The sequence below is a fragment of the Rattus norvegicus genome, chromosome 7 (assembly GCF_021556685.1).
Source record: "Rattus norvegicus strain SHRSP/BbbUtx chromosome 7, alternate assembly SHRSP_T2T, whole genome shotgun sequence".
NCBI lineage: Eukaryota > Metazoa > Chordata > Mammalia > Rodentia > Muridae > Rattus > Rattus norvegicus.
Genome location: NC_141540.1, coordinates 125,808,162 through 125,830,141, shown reverse-complemented (window position 1 = coordinate 125,830,141; position 21,980 = coordinate 125,808,162). Strand labels below are relative to the sequence as shown.

The 21,980-nt window shown below is 46.4% G+C and overlaps 2 protein-coding genes and 2 non-coding genes across 7 annotated transcripts in view; 2 read left to right on the top strand and 2 right to left on the bottom strand.

Annotated features, from left to right (window-relative positions):
* Positions 1–866: 866 nt before the first annotated feature.
* On the bottom strand, positions 867–15,906 carry Ribc2 (RIB43A domain with coiled-coils 2). 2 transcript variants are annotated; one of them, NM_001013949.1, is made up of 7 exons: positions 15,589–15,874; positions 14,366–14,447; positions 11,901–12,245; positions 9,219–9,337; positions 5,255–5,482; positions 1,989–2,155; positions 872–952 (listed from the first exon to the last, which is right to left on the bottom strand). In NM_001013949.1, the coding sequence occupies exons 1-7, from the start codon at positions 15,700–15,702 to the stop codon at positions 874–876; spliced, it is 1,134 nt and encodes a 377-aa protein (NP_001013971.2). In that variant the 5' UTR covers positions 15,703–15,874; the 3' UTR covers positions 872–873. The 2 variants fall into 2 exon arrangements, with proteins under 2 accessions (XP_087412725.1, NP_001013971.2); XM_087556599.1 differs by lacking the exon at positions 11,901–12,245 and having other exon boundaries at positions 867–952; positions 15,589–15,906.
* Positions 4,046–4,151, top strand: LOC120093908 (U6 spliceosomal RNA). Its single transcript, XR_015626284.1, has one exon. It is a non-coding gene; the product is annotated as a U6 spliceosomal RNA (small nuclear RNA).
* Positions 13,062–13,164, bottom strand: LOC120093910 (U6 spliceosomal RNA). The gene has a single exon (XR_015626282.1). It is a non-coding gene; the product is annotated as a U6 spliceosomal RNA (small nuclear RNA).
* Positions 15,907–15,962: 56 nt separating the features above from the next.
* Smc1b (structural maintenance of chromosomes 1B) overlaps positions 15,963–21,980 on the top strand; it is a 61,810-nt gene continuing 55,792 nt past the window's right edge. The window contains exons 1-4 of one of the 3 annotated variants that reach the window (XM_087556598.1): positions 15,963–16,124; positions 18,073–18,261; positions 19,638–19,750; positions 19,832–20,035. In XM_087556598.1, coding sequence (XP_087412724.1) covers positions 16,016–16,124; positions 18,073–18,261; positions 19,638–19,750; positions 19,832–20,035 — 615 coding nt within the window. In that variant the 5' untranslated portion in view covers positions 15,963–16,015. 3 annotated transcript variants of the gene reach the window in all.

The following is a 21,980-nucleotide window of genomic DNA, read 5'->3' as shown; positions in this document are numbered from 1 at the left end:
ATGGGTAAATGTGTAGGTCTCCTTGGTCTGAATGTCCTACTCTGGGGATGTCCAGACCCAGGAGGAACACTGTTGCTAGCGGAATTTCCAGACAGAGAAGATGGGAGTAGAGGTGAAATGAGTGCCTCAGGACCATGTCCCTGAAGGGAGGTAATACTTACTGCCCAGGATCTGGTGACAGGATGTGATGCAGGGCTGCAGGCTGGAGCAGAGGCCTAGACACTAGGAAGGGAGATGCTATATTGGGCACCAGAGGCTGAGCAAGTAGCAGAGGGCACTGGGTCCTCCCCAACCAGCAGGGCTCCCAGGTCAGCTTGCTTTTCTTACAGCAAGAAATAAAAGCTGATGCTTTCAAGAAGCCACTGCTGCCTGGGGTCTTTGCTATAGGATCTGGGAGATAAAACAGCTGAAAGCCAGATTTGGTGGGTTCAATCCTGAGTGCTGAGATATTCTGGGGGGAGGGGTGGGCGTGGGGGATCACCATAAGGCCCTAATTTAAATGTATTCCTTTAAATTAGGTTCTCCCACTAGACAATGAGAGTGGTTATGGGATTAGGCCCTCTTTGTGGTGGGAATCCAAGTAAGGGATGCTTTATGGCGGAAATGATGTTCGCTGATATGGCAAATGACTCAGCAGCCAGCTTGGAGCTTGAGTAGCACACAGGCCCTCAGTGTAGCCTCTCTAGAATGGTTCACTGTGCCCTATGTCCTCAGCACCCAAAGCTGTGCTAGAGACCTCCACAGAGCAGAGCTAGGCCAAGTGTGCACGTGCCCATAAGGGGATGTTCAGACCAAGGAGTAGATTCACTTGGGAATGAGTGTGACTCCTAGGGGACCACACTACTGTAAACAAGACAAGAGGAGTCTTTTCCATTAGCGGCTTCTTGTATTAAACTGTGAGAAATAGTCTTCTGTGGGTTGACTTGAGGGGGCTGCATCCAATTGTCTTTTCCTAATGACAAAAGAAAACAGATGAGCAAACGTGGGGCAAAGCTCATGAGCAGATTATCCAAACGCTACAGAATCTGTTCCAACACTAAGGATGAGCTCAAAACAAAGAGCAATTGCCCTTGCAGAGAACCTTGGTTCAGTTCCCAGCGCCCACGTGGAGGCCCACATTAGTATGCAATTCCAGTCTCAGGGGATCTGATGCCCTCTTCTGGCCTTTGTGACACTTCATGCAAGTGGTGCACAGGATTCATGTAGGCAACACACCTGCCTATACATATATAAACCGTCAGTGACTCACGGTATCAGTGACTCATGGGGACATCCCACATGAGTATGACCGTATCTTTTTTTTTTTTTAAAGATTTATTTATTAGAGGGCATCAGATCTCTTTATAGATGGTTGTGAGCCACCATGTGGTTGCTGGGAATTGAAATCAGGACCTCTGGAAGAGCAGTCAGTGCTCTTAACCACTGAGCCATCTCTCCAGTCTCAGAATATGACTATATCTTGTCAGGTCAGGAGTGCTGCTCCTTTTTTTTTTTTTTTTTCTTTTTTCTTTTTTTTGGAGCTGGGGACCGAACCCAGGGTCTTGCACTTGCTAGGCAAGCGCTCTACCACTGAGCTAAATCCCCAACCCAGTGTTGCTCCTTTTAAGCCCCAGTGGCTGCCATGGCAACTGTCAGACCCTGTGGTGACAGGTTCTAGTTGGAGCAGATTCCTGGGTTCCCTTCAATACTCAAGGATAGAGTAGCTGAGTGGTAAACACTTACCTGGTGTTCGCTTGCTACTTTATCTGGCATGGACACACCCCAGCGCTACTCTTGGGGTTCAGCCTGTACCCAGCTGACTGACATGTGAAAGGGCCTGGAGACACTGAACGTGGGCTACTATTGGACCCCCAGGCTCAGCTGTGAAGCCTCCTTCAGGAAGCCTCCCTGATTTCCCATGTGACGGGTGTTACTCAGGCACATAAGGTACCCGGTGACCTATGGGCTGCCCACCTACTCTGCACCGACTTGAGGTCCCTGGCACTCACTGTAAATACTGCTGCTTGGCCAGGCTGAGGTTGCTGCAGTCCAAGGCCCTGCGCTGTTCCCGCAACAAACGCTGCTGTTGTCGCTCCTGCAGCAGGCTGGCATGAGCCTTCCGGGTCCTGCGCAGGTCCCAGTCCATGTTGTGCTGGCGCTCTTCCTCCTGAAGCCTCTGCGGGCAAGACACGGGTTTACTACCTTCTCTTAGGTCCAGGAGCCTGGGGGGCTCACCTGGGAAGCCTGGCCTCTTTTTATGGATGGGGAAACCGAAGTTTGAAGAAGGGGAAAGGAGGTGACCTCTCCCACTCTGCCTTCTTCCTGTGTGGCTTGGCTGCTTTCTGACCTCAAATGGCATGAATACTCTCTCATTCCTGAAGGAACAGTGGGGACCTGCCTTCCACAGTGCTTCCAGCCAGACTGATTCCTGTCAGGTCCAAAGGAGGGTTCCCAGCTGGCTTTGCAACACCAACTCCCGCCCCAGCAAGCTGTCCAGCGTGGGGGTTGCTTGTAGAATCCCTGAACATACAGACATAAGCCTCACTCAGTGAGAACAGCGTCACCCTGGGGGTGTTGGGGATAGCCTAGTTCCAGATAACTTGCCTTTCAGCCCTAGACATGCACTCCAGATCCTTCTTTGCCTAGCATGGAGTCCTCCAGAGGACAGTGGGGGAGAAGTGGCTCCCAAGAGGGCTCAGCTCAGCAGACTTGCCACAGTAATCTCCCAGGAGAAGCAACAGGGTGGGCCAGGCTGAAGGAAAGATGTGTATCCACACCAGAGCAGGAGGGGAGTCAGCATGGCCTCGTGTCAGGACCAAAAGTCAGCCTACACTGATTTAGCTACCTGCTACCTGAGAGGAGTGGCCTTGCTTCTGGGAATCTCAGAGGCCTCTCTGTAAAGAGATTGCTCAAAGGTACCCTGCCAGCTACATAAGATGCATTTGCTTCAACATGAGCTCCATTTCCCAGATCACCTGGGGCTCAGAGAGCATGAGGAAGACAAAGCAGCAAGAGCCACAGAACAAGGGCCTGAGCAACAATTTTAATGTGGTCTTTTCCCTTTGTGTGTTCCTGCCTTTAGATCTTGTAGATTAAAAACTGGACCAAAATGCTAGGTTCAGGGTAGGTGGCCAAACTTTGTTGCACAGTCTCGCTGAACAGAAGTATGATAGACAGGCAAAGACTGCCATTTACGTTCTCTTCCCTCCACTCAGGCCAGCCCTCCATGTACCTGTCACAGGACTGCCCACCATGTACACATCACAGGGCTGCCCTCCATGTACCTGTCACAGGACTGCCCACCATGTACCTGTCACAGGACTGCCCACTATTTACCTGTCACAGGACTGCCCACCATGTACCTGTCACAGGACTGCCCTCCATGTACCTGTCACAGGGCTGCCCACCATGTACCTGTCACAGGGCTGCCCACCATATACCTGTCACAGGGCTGCCTACCATGTACCTGTCACAGGGCTGCCTACCATGTACCTGTCACAGGGCTGCCCTTCCTCACCCCAGCACTTCTGCCTGCTGGGTTGTTGAGGGGCCAGTCCACATCCCGGGAGTCACTTTGGTGCAGGGGTTTCTTCTCTATTCTCCAGGGACATTTTCCTTCCCTGACCCTCCAGGACATCCCTCTGGATCTGTCTACCCACCCCTCCCCCACTGGCTTCAACAGGTCCCTGCTTTATAAATGATGACCATGCCTGAGCCCCAGACCTCAGGGCTCTCCTCTTGTCTGCATTTGCCCACAATGGCACCCAGGATTGCTGCCTTGCTACTCTTTGTAACAACTCCCACACTTAAGGCTCTAGCCGAGACCTTGGTCTGAGTCCTGATCACACACCTGCTCCTCTCGGCTTTCCCACACCTACCCTTTATCTGGAAATTGTAGGCAGAACATGATATGAATTCCTCAGTAGCCATTATTCTCTTGTCCTCGATAGAAAAGGACTAGCAATACATTTCCCATTGTCCTTTATAATCAGATTAACTTTCTAAATGTTGTCTAATAAAACATGACTGGAAATATCTTGTGAAATTCCTTTAAACTGTAATCTCTGTGCTCACTTCGGCAGCACATGTACTAACATTGGAATGATAGAGAGGGGATTAACATGCCCCCTGCGGAAGGATGACACACAAATTCGTGAAGCTTCCATATTTAAAAAAACAAAAAAACTGTTAACCTTTCTTCTCCCCAGTTTGCTCATGTACGTGATGGCTGGCATTTAAACAGCCATTATACACAGGGCAGGACCAGATGCAAAGGACGGCAGAACACAGTGGCCACAGAGCTTCTATTCAAGCCTCAGGCTGTTCTGAGGATCAATACAGACAGACAGATTCTACCTTGCTTAAAATGCTGGAGTTGATGCTTTGGGGGTTTCTTCTCTTTTGCCATATCAGGCAAATGTTGTGGTTTGTCCTGAAGTTATCTGTATTTTGATGCTAATTCCACTGCCCCAAGGACAGCTGCCTAGTCACGGACTCAGGAATCAGGTGACTTCACCAGAACCTTCTCCCCATTGATTTTGTAAAGTACAGGTGAAGAGAAGGAAGGATGGGCGGAAGAGAAGTTTGAAAGAAGAGGAGGAGACTAGAAGAGAAAGGAGAGACAGGAGACAGGAGAGAGGGGAGAAGCCATGGCAGGTGATGTTAAGATTCTGCTCTGTGTATTTACAGGTTGTTATCAATGTTCCTAAGGGATGGATGGTACCGGGCTTTATATGTTTAAGTGGGCAATTATATCTTACCAATTAGGTCAAAGATAATAATTGTGTTATGTGTTCTTTTATGTGAGGGTTTGAGTGTAGGAAAGTGTGTGGCTGGGATGTGTTTCTGCCTAGATATCTAGCAGATATCTTGGGCACCACGGTGCGGACCTAGTGGGGTAAAAGACCACAATACTTTTTTATTTTTATTATTTTTACGACAACAGGCAAACCTAATCCCACAGATGCCTAATGGACATTATGCAGTCCAAAGTTGTACTTGTAAGCTCCCCGATCCTCCCAGCCTGCCCCTTGGCCCAGCTTCCCATCTCTGGAGATACCAGTTCTATCCTCTAAAAGGCCTGTAGTCACCTTCCCCTCCTCCCTCACATTTGCTAGATACATCATATGTGGCCAGAGTTTCTGGCTGTTATCTCTCACCACAGTGAAAACGGCCTGCAGCAGAGGCAGCTCTCAGAGTGAGCACTGACACAGAAGCTGAGTGTGTGGGTAGCTCAGGGGCGCAGAGGTGGCTCTGTGGCCTGGGAGGGACTCACCAGTTTCTCATGGATTTGCTGCTTCCATGTTGACCAGATCTCCTCCAACTGCTCCCGGTTCATGCCCTTCCAGCGGTCAAGCATCACATGGCGAGGTCCAAAGTTGCTGGCTGCCTGCTGAGGGTTCTCAGAGAGTAGGTCCCCATGCAGCAGGTTGGTGATCTCGCTCATGTTATCCTCTTGTTCTTGTTGTTTCACTTGCCTCTTCCTTTCTGCCAACTCCACAACCTATGCAGAGAAGGACGTCAGAATACGCTGGAGTGACTACCAGGTCAAGGCTGGCTGGGGACCCCAGCTATCAGAGCACTGCTGGGCAGTGGCTGGGCTTTGGGTCATTCCCCACAGCAATGTGTATAACTGTGGATTTCTATACCAACTTGTCAAAGCAAGGCACTGCCCATCGGCTTGTCCCTAGGCAGTGCATCCATGGTCCCTAAAACCTTTAGACACCTGTGTACAATACAGTGTGACATCTAAGAGTAGAAGCACACTGCTGCCCCAGCAGTCCTGACAGTTTCAGCATGGCCCTGGTTACAAATGAGTTCCTGTCCATTTACCATTCAAGGCCTGGAGGTGAGGGACTGTGTGATTTGTACAGTGAGTCGCCTGCCCTTGCTAGGCTGCAGATATTTCCCTGTACAGTCAAGAGATGATGTGACAGTTATTCCTGGTTGTCAATTTGATGATATCTGGACTTAACTAAAACTCAGGCTGCTGGGTACATATGTGAGAAACTTTTATTGGATCATTTGAGGTGGGAAGACTATAGCAGTTTGAATAAGAATGCTCCCAAAGGGATTAGAAGGATTAGGAGGTGTGGCCTTGTTAGCAGAATTGCGTTGCTGGGGATCAGCTTTAAAATGTGTGGACTTTCAAAAGTCCACACCAGGCCCAGTGTCTGTCTCCCTGCGCCTGTGGATCAGGACGAAAAGTTCTCAGCTACCTCTCCAGAACATGCATGCCACCATGCTCCCATCATGATAATCCTCTGAAATTGTAATGTTTTAAATGCTTTCTTTCATAAGAGTTGCTTTGCTCATGGTGTCTCTTCACAGCAATACAACACAGAGACAAAGATCCACCTTAAATCTGGGCTCACCCCTGCGGGCAGCCTATATAAAGGACACAGGAGAAGGAAACTTTGCTCTTTTCTTGACATCAGTTTCACCAGCAAGTTCATTACTCACTGGTGTTAGAGCCTACTTCTTTGGGATTCTGAGGTATACTGGTGACCACCTCATAGACTGAATAACAACCACTGGGTTTCTGGACTTTCTGTCAGCCATTGTTGGAATAGCCTGACCCATGACCTGTAAAACTATAGCTATATTCATTCACTCTGTCAGTTCTGTTTGTCTAGAAAACCCTGACTGATACAGATGGATTAGGAGACACTTCCCAGCATCAGCCGATCTGCTTAGAAAGAATGGGCAGAGGACTCACAAGGTGGGTGTGGAATGGGTTTATAATTCTAGCTAGTCCATGTAAAAGACACACAATCCAGGTATTTCATTTACAAACTGTAAGCCTAGATTGGGCAGGCTTGGAGTTCTATTAACTTATTTTTTCAGTTATAAAATTCCTTGTTGGGGCTGGGGATTTAGCTCAGTGGTAGAGCGCTTACCTAGGAAGCGCAAGGCTCTGGGTTCAGTCCCCAGCTCCGAAAAAAAGAACCAAAAAAAAAAAAAAAAATTCCTTGTTACTTGTTGTTTCTCCTGGCCATGTGCTCCTGTCCATCTCCTCTCATGGCAGCCTCCTCCACTCTGTCTTCTTTCTTCCTCCTCTCCCTCTACCTGCAACCCCCTCACTAGATCCTAAATCCCACCTTCCTCCCTCCACTGCCCAATCACAGGCTCTAGCCTTTTATTGACCAGTTAAACTGGGGAGCAAGGCTCATAGAGCATCTCCTGGTGCATATGTGATGTGCTCATTGTGTCTGCAGGCAACTACATCGCGAGAAGCCAGTATTTAGCCAGTCTACAAGCAGCATGAGACAGACCCACTACAGGCAGGGGTTTGCAGGAGGACAGCTGCCCTGTCACCCAGCACAGGCTTTGTGGCAGTCAAGACCAAATTCAGATACTTACCATTTAGTACTTGGATAGCCTCGGAAAACTGCTCATCAATGATTTGGCATTAGTCAGCCTCTTTGGTAGGGCTGTCAAATAGGCTAACATGTTAACAGGGAATTCTTGCCAGGGTTAAAAGTATCAGCCACCAGGGCTGGAAAGATAGCTTATTGTTTAAGAGCAGAGGCCCTAAGTCCTAGTCTCAAGCACCCACACCAGGCAGCTTCCAGCTTCCTGTAACTCCAAGTCCAGAGGATCTGACAATTGGCCTCTTGAAGGTAACTGCATTCACATGACCCAGAATAAAAATAATCAAATAAATCTTAAATCGTGGCTACCCTTCAGAGTCCTAACAATGTGCTAAACTGTCCTAACACCACATGGGTTCTCAGATTTAATAGCAGGTGTAATAGTCTAATGCTGACTGTGACACTGTGCCTGACCATGGGCTTATTCTACCCTACAAAATGTGAGCAAGGGAGGCTGTGTGGGTTCTTGGAGGACATGGATGGGAACAACACATCCTTTCCTTTCTGTGCTGCTGGGACCCTCTCCATCACCTGCCCTGACTCAGCCAGCCTGGGATGGACACACAGCTGGAGGGGACATTGGTTTTGTGCTGGGAAACAGTCACTGACTTCTAAGGTGTGCTTTACTAGAGCAATAATGCGTGCCTTTGGGTAAAGTGGGTGTTGCCTTCACCCTCACTCTGCACATGATAAGACAGGTGTCTACGGGCTTGCCTAAGGCTGCAGAGAAGGGCTTCGCCTTGAACCTTACACTTACGCTCTGAAGCCTGCATGCTAAACCCTAATATCACACCATCTTCTGATAGAATAAGCAGTCCCCACTGTGCCTGCCCTGCTGACAACCAATAGCCCGTCTGAGATGTTCTTTTCTTCGTTGGGACAGGGCCTCTCTGTGTAGCCCAGCAAGGCCAGGAACCATATCCTTCCTTGGAGTGTCCGAATCACAGGTGTGGACTATCATGCCCAGCATGGAATTTTCTTTAACTTTTAATATTCCTGGCTAAATGGCAAAGTCTCATACCAGTCAGGAATAGGAGCTGTGAAGGCAGAGGCACTGTGACAATTCTGCCCCAAGTGTCCATGTGAATGGGGAGTGGTGGCGTCTGAGGGTATCACTGCAGATGCTTATTAAAATAGTATGGACTAAGCCAACCAGAGTGGTGGTTCATGCCTTTAATCTTGGTACTCAGGAGGCAGAGGCATGAAGATCTTTGAACTCAAGGAGGCCAGTCTCCTCCACAAACTGAATTCCAGGACAGCCAGGACTACATGGGAAGACTTTGTCTTGATTTAAAAAGAAAATCAAGAGTAAATGTGAAGTCTTCCTAAGACCATCGGTTTAGAGCCGGGGTAAATCACATAGTACCACATGTGGAAACGAACAGACAAAACAGCAACCAACAAAAACAAAACAAAACAAACCTCAGAGGAGGATGCAGTTTCCAAAGGAATAAGAAACTTGGAGTCACTTCAGGAGGGGCTGGAGGACAAGAGGCTTATGGGGCAGCGGATGGTTGGGAAGAGGAGGGTGTATTAGTCTGATTACTGGCCTATGGCCCGATAAGACTGAGACAAGCCCAGACGAAGGGTTGCTCATCTGGGCAGATGTTCCCATCCTCATTCAGAAGGTTTTAAAAAGTGACCCCCCCAAGTCCTGCAGCCTCTTGCATGGAGAACTTTATAGGTTTCACTCTTAGTTGACGGACAGGCCAAATCAGATTTCATCTACCTCTGTCATGGGGTGAGCCCTGTCAGAGCTGGTGGCATGAGTGGTCTGGTTTTGGAACCCCTCAAAACTCTGGAGCCCCTCCAGGGAAGCTGCTGTGTGCATGCCCTTCCCCGCAGACTGAGCTCAGGGTGTCATACCTGTTTCTTGTTGAACTCTTTCACTGCTGCGCAGACTGCCTTCCTGGTGGTGATTTCCAGCCTCTGCAAGTCTCTGGCTGCTTCATCAAACTTTAGTTCCGTCTGTGTGTGGAGGTGTTCTGCCAGGAGAGAAGACATATGTGTATGCTGACTAGAAGTACCCCCAGTGGTGTGGTGATTCACTCATTCCTTACCATGGGAGAGAAGGGGGAGTGAGTAGAGGGAGAGGAGACTTTATGCCTCACAGGTTCTAGGAGATTTAAGTGTAGCTCCTACATCTTTGTGAACAGGAGTACTAGCGATCTCTATGGATTGATGCTGTTTGTTGTGAACTGATGACGTCTGCAGCAGTCCTGAGGTAGATTAGTCAGGCCTCTAGTCTATCAGGAGATATTTGATGATGTCTGCAGCAGTCCTAGGTAGATTAGTCAGGCCTCTAGTCTATCAGGAGATATTTGATGATGTCTGCAGCAGTCCTGAGGTAGATTAGTCAGGCCTCTAGTCTATCAGGAGATATTTGATGATGTCTGCAGCAGTCCTGAGGTAGATTAGTCAGGCCTCTAGTCTATCAGGAGATATTTGATGATGTCTGCAGCAGTCCTGAGGTAGATTAGTCAGGCCTCTAGTCTATCAGGAGATATTTGCAGCCTGACAAAGGCAAGAAGTGGTAGCACTCAGGAAAAAAGACTGCAGAAACAGCCGAGAGGCAGAGCAGAGCGCCAGGTCACAGACACTTGTGGAGTAGTAGCAGAACTTTGTTAGGCCAGTGAAGGGGACAAGGAAGGATGAAGGTCAAGGGAGTGAAGTAGAACGGCCTGTAGCCAGAACAGGCTTCCAAACATGGCCTAGCACTGTTAACAGCAGCTGTTGCTTAGCCTCTGAGCCCTGCCCTCACAGTGCTGACCTATAGCTTCTGCTTCCTGTGCTTGTGCTTTGAGGGGCTCCTCCATATTTCCCAAACCAAAGGACACAGACTCTTCCTTGTGCTGGGGACAGAGCCTCACACATGCTAGACAAGTTCTCCAACACTGTGCTACACCCCAGTCCCAAAGGACCAGCCCCTCTCTTTTGCCTTGACTTTCCTGCCTCTGCCGTACCTGCATCCACAGCTCCTTCTTCATTTGTTAGTCGGCATGCACCAGGGGGCGATGAAGAGCCCCATATTGCTCAGGATGCACACATGGAACTTGGAAACACACAACCCTCCTCAAACAGATATACAAAGGGTGATAGTCCACAGAGGAAAGGGAGGGGGAGAGAAAATGTAGGCTGGAGTGTGGGGCCCAAGAACCAGCTTCTCTAGGAGGACGTGTTTATTCAGATTCAAAGGACTAAATGGACAGGGCAGATGCAAAGGACCTGAGGTGGGAGAGACACCACAGAGTCTCAACATGAAAGCCAAAACGTTTGAAGTGCCATGAGTGAGCGATGTTGTCTGGGTGGGCAAAGGCCCAGCACGTAGAGCCTATGGTGCGCGATGAGTTCAAGCTTATCTACACCCTGTGAAGACACGAGACAGTTTTGAGCTGGGATGAGAGCATGGGTTGGTGTGGTCACTCAACTTGACAGTTTGGGGGAAGTCTTACTCTGCCTGTCATGTTGAGAGTGAATTAGACAGGGGAGTAACAGTTACAAAGCCATTAGCAGAGGCCCATCCAGGTGAGTCAGTGCCATGGCTTGTCTCACGGTGGTGGCAAAGGTGGCAGGTAGGGGTAGTTCAAAGTGTATGCAGGAGGTAGAAGGGGCACGGTTGAGATGAAAGTGAGGTCAGGTTTCTGGTTTGACGGGCAAGGAGGGAGCTCAAGGAGGAGTAGATCCAACAGAGCAGCCCAGGGAGGGAACTGGCCTTGGAGCCAAGTAAATGTGTACATCAAAGAGGCTGAGGCTTAGGCTGACTTCAGATAGGAGAGCAGGACAGCCCTGGGTCAGGCTGCTCACAGCAGCTCTAGGACATGTGGACAGAGGAGGCTGGGAGGGAGGGAAGACCACCAGGGAGAAAGGAGGCTTGGAGGAGCCCAGGCTGAGCAAGGAGACTGAAGCGGTTGAGGAGGGAGGGTGGTGGCTCCCACTTAGTTCAGGTTTGCTCTTCCTTACTCAGTCACTAGTGTTGCACCCAGAGGACCAGATACTGCTGTGACTGCCTGCCTAGGAGGGGCTGACCGCTCCATGGAGGCAGAATATGCTGGTTTTTTGTTTTTCGTTTTCATTCCCCCTGGAGAGGTTCTTTCATGTCTGCAGCCAGAGGTCCCTGGGTCCAGAGAGACCTGCTAGCACTGGGTCTATAACTGGGCTCCCAAAGTACCCAACAGAACCTCCATTTCCACACCCAGGAGACTTGCAAGATCTTCTACACTTTTATCCACCTTCCATACAGGCTGTTGAGTTCTGCCTTGGCTTCCCTCAGTGATGGACTGTGAGCTGTTAGTTAGATAAACCCTTTCCTCTCAAGTTGCTTTTGGCTAGGCTGTTTTTTATCACAGCAACAGAAAGCAAACTAGGACAACGAACATGCTCAGAACACGTTCCCTGTACCATGGCGGCACTTGGAGATGCTGACTCCTAGGGTTGAGGGTTTTGACTTTTGTAATGTTAGTAGGGCTTTGAAAAGTGTCCACTAAAACTGAGTTAGACGGTGACTTGCTGTCAAGACTCCTGTGCTCACCTCATCTTCTCTTCCCTTACCTGCCAGTTTGTGTTCAGCCTGGGCTCGCTCCCATTCCCCGTGCTGCTGCAGAGACCATTCTCGGTTCTGTTCCTTCTGGATTCTCTTCCTCTCTTGGAAGTTTAAATCCTCCCCCATGAACTTCTGCATGCCTGATATGGTGTTCCGCATGTCATTGTCTGAAACCCGGGCTGGAAGCTCTTTCTTAAGGGCCAGGGGGTCAGAAAGATCAAATTCACGGCGAGTTTCTGGCTTCTGAAAACGCTGCTGGAAGTCATTGATAGCTCTACATAGCTGCTTCCTGTGCCTCAGTTCCCGGTCATGCATTATGCACATGACTTTGTCATTGTGCCTCATTTCGGCAGCTAGCAAAGACACAGCATTCATATAAGGCACGGTGGGTAAAAATGGATCTACTTTAAAATAACTTCCATGACTTAAAGACGAGGTTCCAAAACCATAACCATTAAGGAACAGTATCCACACATATAAAAACAGATCGTAAATACACAGGAAAACCAACTGAAAGATGAGCCTAGGCCAGGACAGGCGCATCACTGTAAAGAAACCCAAGTGGGCATCGCACTTAGAAAGAAACATTAACCTCTCGTGGGGAGCATTTAATGAACTTCAGGAAGAAAGTTTAAAGCGTTGCTGATGGCTGCATTAGTAGTGATGTGAGGGATGAGGCTGAGGTTGTCCCACGCACCGCTTGTTGAAGCATAACGTTATACACTTCTAATAAGGCAATCTGACCCACCGACTCCACTCCAGGGTCCCTCTCACATGTACACAGGGGACATGTACCCAGGGGACATGTGGACAGTCACTGCAGCAGTATTTGTCAAAAAAGAAAAAACTTTAAAAATCTGGGTGTGGTAGTGTACACCTTCAATCCTAGAATGTGGGATGCAGAGGCCAGCCTGGTCTGTGTGGCTTCTGTGCTACCTGTATATACCAAATGTGCACACAACACACACACACACACACACACACACACACATACACACACACAAAACATACAAAGATACATAAAAGCAAGTTCTTATTGTTGTGGTTATATAAACAGTACAAGCATAAACACATTGGAAATGCACACTTCTGTAGAAGAAAAAAAAGGGGGAAATTGTAACGGGGCACTTGTGCTATATACAACACAGTTCTCAGAATGAATTTTTTTTTTAAATATGGAACGCTTCGCGAATTTGCGTGTCATCCTTGTGCAGGGCCCATGCTAATCTCTGTATCGTTCCAATGTTAGTTAAATTGGTGCTGCTGAAGCAAGCACCAGAATGAATTCTTAAAGGAGAATACCAGAGGCCTAGTGGCAGCTGCATGTGTCTGTTATGTTGGTGTTTGAATTACTTTACAAATCAAAATAAACAAGGCTGAAAAGTTTGGAAAATGTATAATAGTATAAAAAAATGGCAATTTCCCTCATAGTCCAACTATTCCGACATTAACCGCTGACAACGGATTCTGTCTTTTTCTAATCATGCTTTAAGACGTAAGTTGGTGGCCCATTTGTCTCTAAAAATTTGTATGTCCAGTTTTTTTATATTTAAAAGCCCCTATGGTATTTTTAAAAAAGCCAAATGTTCAACAGTTGGTGAAATTGCTGGCCAAGAAAGGAAGACTGGATTCTGTTAGGAATTTTGATCTAGGACCTAGGACACGAATTGAGCCATGTAAATCACCCAGATGGTTCAGAACTTAAAACTCAAAGCTGCTTTTTCTTGACAGGAAGAAAATGCCCACTTAGTTAACCGAGCACAAGGAAGTGTGAAATTTTAAAAGAAAGACAGTGAAAATGATAACCACGTGTGTATGAGTGTGCAATCGAACACGTATGTGCATGAGCGGGTATATGTGTGTGCATTCATTCGTGCTCCAGCATTGCAAGTGTCACTTGATATCAGCAGCTGTCCTCCCTAGGCCAGTGTTAAGTTTTGAAGCAGAGAATGGGTACATATGTACTTAAAGCTTTTCCTTTTTAGAGAAAAAAAATTAAAGAAAACACAAAACAATCCTAACTTTATTTAAAACATGTCTCCTAAGATGTACATTAAAATTCAATAACTTCTTTTTCTTGAGAGGAAGGATATGCTTATTAAGTTAACTGAGCACAAGAAATCACAAAATTTTAAAAGGAGAAAGACCATAAAAATGATAACTCTGGGGGTTGGGGATTTAGCTCAGTGGTAGAGCGCTTGCCTAGCAAGCGCAAGGCCCTGGGTTCCATCCCCAGCTCCGAAAAAAAATGATAACTCTGTGTATGTGCTCACACCTGTGCGTGAGTGTGTGCTTGAGTGCATGAGTGTGTGTGTGTGTGCGTGTGCACGGGCTCCTGTGTGTGCACTCATGAACAGTCAGGCCACTGAGTCCCAGGGCCCAGGAGACACAAAGCAGATGCCATGGTTTTCTCAATCATGGAAAAAGAAAGACATGAGGCCCTAAGATAGATGGGCCTTTTAGAAATGCTCACCAAAGGTTTCATCCCTAGCTTTTTCAGTTACTTCTTTTATCTTCTGGTTACGAACTTGAACATCCCAGGCTTGTGTGTCTCCCTAGGAATGTTAAAGGGAAGAGAGGTTAGAGCCAGCTATCGGTATTCAGTAGGCCACGACTCTCCCCACCCCACCCCGTCCCCAACATTGTTTTTTTGTTTGTTTGTTTGTTTTTCTCCATCTTTATTAAATTGGGTATTTCTTATTTACATTTCAATTGTTGTTCCCTTTCCTGGTTTCTAGGCCCACATCCCCCTCCCCCTCCCCTTCTCTATGGGTGTTCCCCTCCCCATCCTCCCCCCATTACCGCCCTCCCCCCAACAATCCCATTCACTGGGGGTTCAGTCTTGGCAGGACCAAAGGCTTCCCCTTCCACTGGTGCCCTTACTAGGCTATTCATTGCTACCTATGCAGTTGGAGCCCAGGGTCAGTCCACTTATAGTCTTTGGGTAGTGGCTTAGTCCGTGGAAGCTCTGGTTGGTTGGCATTGTTGTTCATATGGGGTCTTAAGCCCCTTCAAGCTCTTTCAGTCCTTTCTCTGATTCCTTCAACGGGGGTCCCGTTCTCAGTTCAGTGGTTTGCTGCTGGCATTGCCTATGTATTTGCCATATTCTGTCTGTGTCTCTCAGGAGAGATCTACATCCGGTTCCTGTCAGCCTGCACTTCTTTGCTTCATCCATCTTATCTAATTGGGTGGCTGTATATGTATGGGCCACATGTGGGGCAGGCACTGAATGGGTGTTCCTTCAACCTCTGTTCTAAACTTTGCCTCCCTATTCTCTCCCAAGGGTATTCTTGTTCCTCTTTTAAAGAAGGAGTGAAGCATCCGCATTTTGGTCATCCTTCTTGAGTTTTATGTGTTCTGTGCATCTAGGGTAATTCGAGCATTTGGGCTAATATCCACTTATCAATGTTTAAATAACACTCCTCTGTGAAGCCCTCTCTGTTTCCCCTCCAGGCTCCAGTCGGTGCTGGTGTGGATCCCACTGCATTTTCTGTGTTTTAAAGTCTGTCTCTTTCACAGTAGTGAAAGGTCTCTCACTTCCTGGACCCAGGGCATTTGTCACCTGGGGAACTGGCTCCTGCTGGGCCATTCCTGAGCAGGTAAGGATTTCCAAGTCCACCCGGCCAAACTTGGTGCTTTCAAATAAAGGCTCCATCAGAGCCTTGGCTCCTCTCTGTCCCGTTCCAAGTGTCTCACCCCAATGATCCTGTTTCTGGCGTCGAAGATCTGTCCCTGCCTGCACAGGTCCATGTACCGCTTCTTGGCTAGGCTGGCCTCCTGTTGTAGGTCTTTAGGAATTGCTACCTCCATGGCTCTGGAGTTTGGCAAGGCTTCAGGGGCTTTCTGAACAAACACGGTAAGAAAAGCCCACAGAAATAAGCTACAGCGCCGAGAAGCAGCGCCCACAAAAGTTTGAGAGCAAGTCTGTCCCAGCGGACACAGGCAGTCCGCTTTCCGCAACGATCTTTGTGGCGCAGGAATCGGATTCCCCGGGAGACGCCAACCTCGGTTGCTAAGCAACGGCGCCTCGCTCGCTCGCGCCAGTCTCGCGAGACTTAGAAAAATTCTTCCCGCGCTTTTCTCACGGGCGCACGAGGGAGCGGCTGAGGCACGGAGCGCAGCCATGGGGCACCTTGAGTTGCTGCTCGTGGAGAATTTCAAGTCGTGGCGAGGCCGCCAGGTCATCGGCCCTTTCAAGAGGTTCACCTGTATCATCGGCCCCAACGGCTCGGGTAACCAGCACCCCAGAAATCCGCGGCCTCGGGGATCCACGGGCCACAGTCGCCCGCTGTAGACCTGAGGGGACCCAGGGACCTACTCTCGCCTGTTGTTGGCCTGAGGAGACCGAGCCACCCCCAGCCCCCATTGTCGTCTCCTGTGGGTCTGCGGGGACCGAGACCACAAACCCCAACTCCGTTGTTGCCGTTGTAGTCCGGAGAGGAGCCAGGCCCTCTGTAGGCCTTAGGGGACCCAGGGTCCCATGTTAGACTGAGGGGGCTCGCTGTCGGCCTGAGGAAACCCGGGGGCCTGTCCTCACCCACTGTTAGCCTGAGGGGACCGAGGCAACTCCAGGGCCTCGCTGTTGCCTGCTGACTGCCCCCTTCCTGCTCCTACTCCACTGTTGACTGTTGTAGGCTCAAGGGAACCCAAGGACCTTTTGTTGGTCTGAGGGGACGGAGCTACCCCAGTCCCTGCTGTTGACTGCTGTAGGCCTGAGGGACCCACTGTTGGTCTGAGGGAACCAAACCCTGTCCCCAGCCCAGTCAGTCCGTCTGTAACCCTCCTCCACCTCCCCACGCTCCCCATCTATCTGAGGGGATCCAGGGGCCTCTGTAACCCCATTGTTGGCCTGAGGGGACCGAGCACCTATTCCCCCCAGCCCATCCACGCCCTCTCCTTCACCCGCTGTAGGCCTAAATGGGACCCAAGGGCCTGAGGGCCCACTGGCCTGAGGATTCAGTGTTTGCTAATGGACTATGCCCAAGAGCCCAGAATCCTGGGCCACCAACCCTTGCTGGCTGTCCTCATCCCCCCTTGGCCCTCCTTCCCTGTAGTCCGGTGTCTCGTAACCCCCCCCCCCCCCAATCCCATCTCAGCCCAACAGCAGCAAGTACTAAGAATGAAATGGATTTGTCCTTTGTTGGAAAAAAAAAGCACTTGTAACCCAAACATAGATCCTAATTTAGAGCCTAAACGTTAATTTCTGGAATAGTTTTCCTAGTGCTGTGTTTAAATCATTCACTGCAGATGTCTTCAGTCTGAGCACTTAAAAGTTTTTTAGTTTTGATAGAACAGATTCATCTTTAATATTCATTATATAGCAAATCTACCATTGGGTGAAGATCTCCACGACTACCCTGTGGTTTAATGATTTGCTAAGAGATCTTTCAGTGTTTGATTTATTGTTTACTCAAGGTTATTATGCATTACAGTTGAGAGGTATAAAGCAAACTCAGCAGTGGGAAAAGATAAATTCCTTCAGCAGTAAGTTCTCATGTTGAAATGTCACCTACCAAAGAATCTCATGGACACTCAGTGCACAGGGAGATGGCCATGCCCTTTTCTAGCACATACCAAAATTCCAGACTCCTAGAAGGAAGCACATATTTAATCCTAGTCATGTCTCACCAAGTTTAGGCACCATGAGCCATTATTACCAAGACATTGTAGATCCCTGTCCAGATCCAAGTATAAAAATCATGAAGATTCTAGCAGTCTTATTCTATACCATTAGAAGAAGATCGTACATTCAGTTAGCATTTAGCATTTTCAATTTTTTAAGTGTAGAGGTATATTGTGCTGTTGTAATGTTTATGTAATCATTTCTCTATAAAATAGGAGTTACTAAAATAGAGATGTTAAAGTATTTGCCCTAGTGTGATATCCAGTAATGGGAGAGTGCTGAGATTCATGTTTATTTTGGTTAGTTTTATTGAGTTAATTCATTTTTGAATCATGTATTTATATCCTTACATTCATGCCTCTCTGCCATGGCTACATGAAAGAAGCAGTCCACCTACCTGGAGTGTTTTAGTCACATGGATATCTGTACATTGACCAGACAATGAGACTTCTGAGATTTGCGTATTGTTTATATTTCACTTCTGTTGGTAGTTTGGGTTTGGCTCTGAGAAGGTTTTCAGTCATTGAGATTGAATCTTTAACGCTTTTCTTCTCCAGGAAAGTCTAATGTAATGGATGCACTTAGTTTTGTAATGGGAGAAAAAACAACTAATTTAAGAGTAAAAAACATTCAAGAACTTATTCATGGAGCACACATTGGAAAACCTGTTTCTTCTTCTGCAAGTGTGACCATTATATACGTAGAAGACAGTGGAGAAGAGAAAACATTCACAAGGATTATCCGAGGTAGAGGTGAAGGGTATAAATTTTAGTACAGGGTCTGATTGCCTGCTCTCTCTTTGAAGCCTGGGACTTACTAATCACTGGTATAGTGAATACAAGATTTCTCTTAGAAGCATATAACAGAACCTGTTTTATTTCCTATTAAGACTCTTGCTTAAGCTGACTCACTCGTTCTATAGTCTTACTGTCAAGTAACATTTCTATACTAGGATGTTTGCTTAAGATGAAGGAAGGAGCCTACCTCTAACATGGAAACATCATACAACTTTTTCAGCTTCTCTTTGCTTGTTTTCTTAGTAAATAATTACTTGTATATTTTTGGCTTATATATACCTAAAAGCAACTTGAATAAAATGTTTATTATTATTCATGAATTCTCTGGGTTACTCTAATAAACTATTAATGTCTCATCTGTAATAAATATATCATGTTTGGACTTTATAGAGTTATAAAAAGTAGGTATATATTTTATTGTTTTTTCTTGTTGCTGTTTCTATTTCATTAAAATGCATACTCCCACCTTCCTTCTCCCCTTCATTCCCTTTCTTGACAGGGCCTTGTAGTCCAGGCTGACCTTTAGCTCTCAGTCCTACTTGGTCCCTAAAGTACAGACATTGCACGCATGCACTATCATGTCTGACTTTACTACATTTCTAAAGAATGAAAACTGTATTACTAACTTACATATTTAGAAACATAATTTAAGTTTTTCTACATTTTATTATTTGGAGTAGTCATTGGACAGTTTTCTCACTTCCTTTTGGACATTTATTAGTTGTGATAGGATCTCAGAGTGTTGTTAAAACAAGCTCAGGTGATCCTCCTGAAGGAGCTAAAACTGTAGGCCATGTCACCATACCTAGCCTTTGCTTTTTAAATGAGAATTCTGCCTTTTAATAAAAATTCTTTTGTTCATTGTATTAAAAAGTGTAATACCAGCTGGACATGGTAGTGCATCACTCAGGAGGCAGTGACAGGCAAATCTCTGTGATTTCAAGGCCAGCCTGAGCTACAAATCAAGTTCCAGGACAGCCAAGGCTACTACAAGCCCTGTCTTGGAAAAAAGCAAGAAAAAAAAAAAAATCAACACCCCCCCCCACACACAAAGAAACATTCCAACCATCTTTCTTTTACGTTTTTCCCACTCGTTTCTGATACCACTTTCTCACATGCTATTTTATTTGAATATTTTGTTTATATCTCTAAGATATGAACTCTTAAGATCAAACACTTTTTATCTGTTACTACTGTGAAATCTTTAGTATATATTTGTTGAGTAATTAAATGAGCTTATTTATAGATATATTAGTTCTATTGTTGTAAAACCAGTCATTTCAATAAGAAAAACATTCTGTAACAGCTTATTTTGCTTACTCTAGGGGGGTGCTCAGAATTTCATTTTGGGGATAAACCTGTGAGTCGTTCTGTGTATGTAGCCCAGTTGGAAAACATAGGCATAATAGTCAAAGCACAGAACTGTCTAGTTTTTCAGGTAAGTAGTTTTATGCATTTTATTTGATTCATTTTTAAAACATATTACCATATTTTACATGCCGTTGTGCTTTACTAATAGGGAACTGTAGAGTCAATATCCATGAAAAAACCCAAAGAGAGAACCCAATTTTTTGAAGAAATCAGTACTTCAGGAGAGTTTATAGGAGAATATGAGGCAAAGAAAAAGAAGTTACAAAAAGCCGAAGAAGATGCACAATTTCATTTTAACAGGAAAAAAAATGTAGCTGCAGAACGGAAGCATGCAAAAATAGAGAAAGAAGAGGTAAGGTGTCCTGAAGATGTTACCAGTTAATAAGTACATATTAAATAGAGAAAATTATGTTAAAATTTTAAGTTATTATCCAGAAATGGTGGCGCACACCTTTAAGTCTAGCACTTACAAAACAGAAGCAGGCAGATCTCTTAATTTGAGGCTGGTCTACAGAGCTAGTTCCAGGGCAGATAGGGCTATACAGAGAAAGTCTGTCTCAAAAAAATTAAACAACCCACTTTATTAGCTGTGGCTACTAAAAGATTCCATCAATAATGTGAAACAAATCTGGCATTCAGTAGAAATTAAAATCACCCCACGTCTCCTGGAGACTGAATGTGTCTAGCTTGGCAGCAAACACAACTACTTGCTGTGGCATCTTGCTGCCCCAAGATTTTTATATATCTCCCTATAAGAGTACAGCAGAGGTACTGAACACTTTTGGGTCTTAACTCTTCTACACCTGTAAAAGCGATTGAGGATCACTAAGAGTTTTTCATAACAAATCACATTATCATTATTTATTATTATATTTTATTTATGTTTGCCAAGGACCAGCCCCTCCCCCCTTTCTCTCCCCCTCCCTCCCTCCCCCCTCACTTGCCCCCCCCGTGTGTGTGTGTGTGTGTGTGTGTGTGTGTGTGTGTGTGTGTGTGTTCTGCTTTGCTCTAGACAGCTTTTTCCTTACTATTCTAAAAACTCTGGTTGAGACAGCTCTTTCTTCTAGTAAGAATAGCAAAAGCTATTTGGATAGCTCATGGGTTTTCTGTCTAAAATCAGAAAGCCAGAAAAAATTCTAAAAGAGCTGTGTCAGCTCTCTAAGTGATTCTTGTTAGAATTCCTAGAAAAAATTCTAAAAGAGCTATGAAAAATTCTAAAAGAATTGTTTGCTCTCCTTGAATTTTCAGACTAAAGTCAGAAATCCTGTCAGAAAAAATTCTTGAAGAGCTGTTTTGATCTCCAGATAGCTCAGCTCTCTCTAGAAAAAAAATTCTAGTTCTCTAGAAAGAACTAACTGCTGTACCTTTCTGCTAGCTCATCTCATGCAGACCAAAAGCTCAGTCTTTTATTGACATATCAATTCAGCTTCCCTTTTTTTTTTTTTTTTTTTTTTTTCTTTTTTCTTTTTTTCAAAGCTGGGGACCAAACCCAGGGCCTTGCGCTTGCTAGGCAAGCGCTCTACCACTGTGCTAAATCCCCAACCCCTCAGCTTCCCTTTTGATTATCTTTTTCTTTTCTGCCCCCCCCCCCCCAGCTGGGGACCAACCCAGGGCCTTGCCACTGAGCTAAATCCCCACCCCCGCCCTTTTGATTATCTCATGAATCAGCATCCCTATCCTCTTAATTCGGGGTTGGGGATTTAGTTCAGTGGTAGAGCGCTTGCCTAGGAAGTGCAAGGCCCTGGGTTCGGTCCCCAGCTCCGGAAAAAAAAGAACCAAAAAAAAAAAAAAGATTGTAAAAGAACTCTGCTATATCTGCTTACTTCTGTTAAGCAATAGAGGGTAAACTAGCTGGGTTGGACCTCTTCCTGATCACCTCTTCTTTTGATCACAGTTGGGTCTGGACTCTCTGTGTCCCAAGCTGACCTTAACTTGGGAATCTGTTTGCATTTTTATGTGCCTGTCTTTATCTTTCTGACAAGCGGGCTCAGCCTTTGTTCCTTTAGATCTGTGAAGCTCCTTATACAATTCATATTGCATTCTTATATTTTTGTATAGTTGAGAAATTATATATTTTCTTTAAAAAAGATTTATTTATTTTATGTGTATGAGTACACTGTAGCTGTCTTCAGACATGCCAGAAGAGGACAACTGATCCCATTACAGATGGTTGTGAGCTGGGAATTGAACTCAGGACCTCTGGAAATGCAGTCAGTGCTTTTAACCACTGAGCCATCTCTCCAGTGCTGAAATGATATATTTTCAAACTCGTGTTTTTAGAGTACATTTCCACAGTC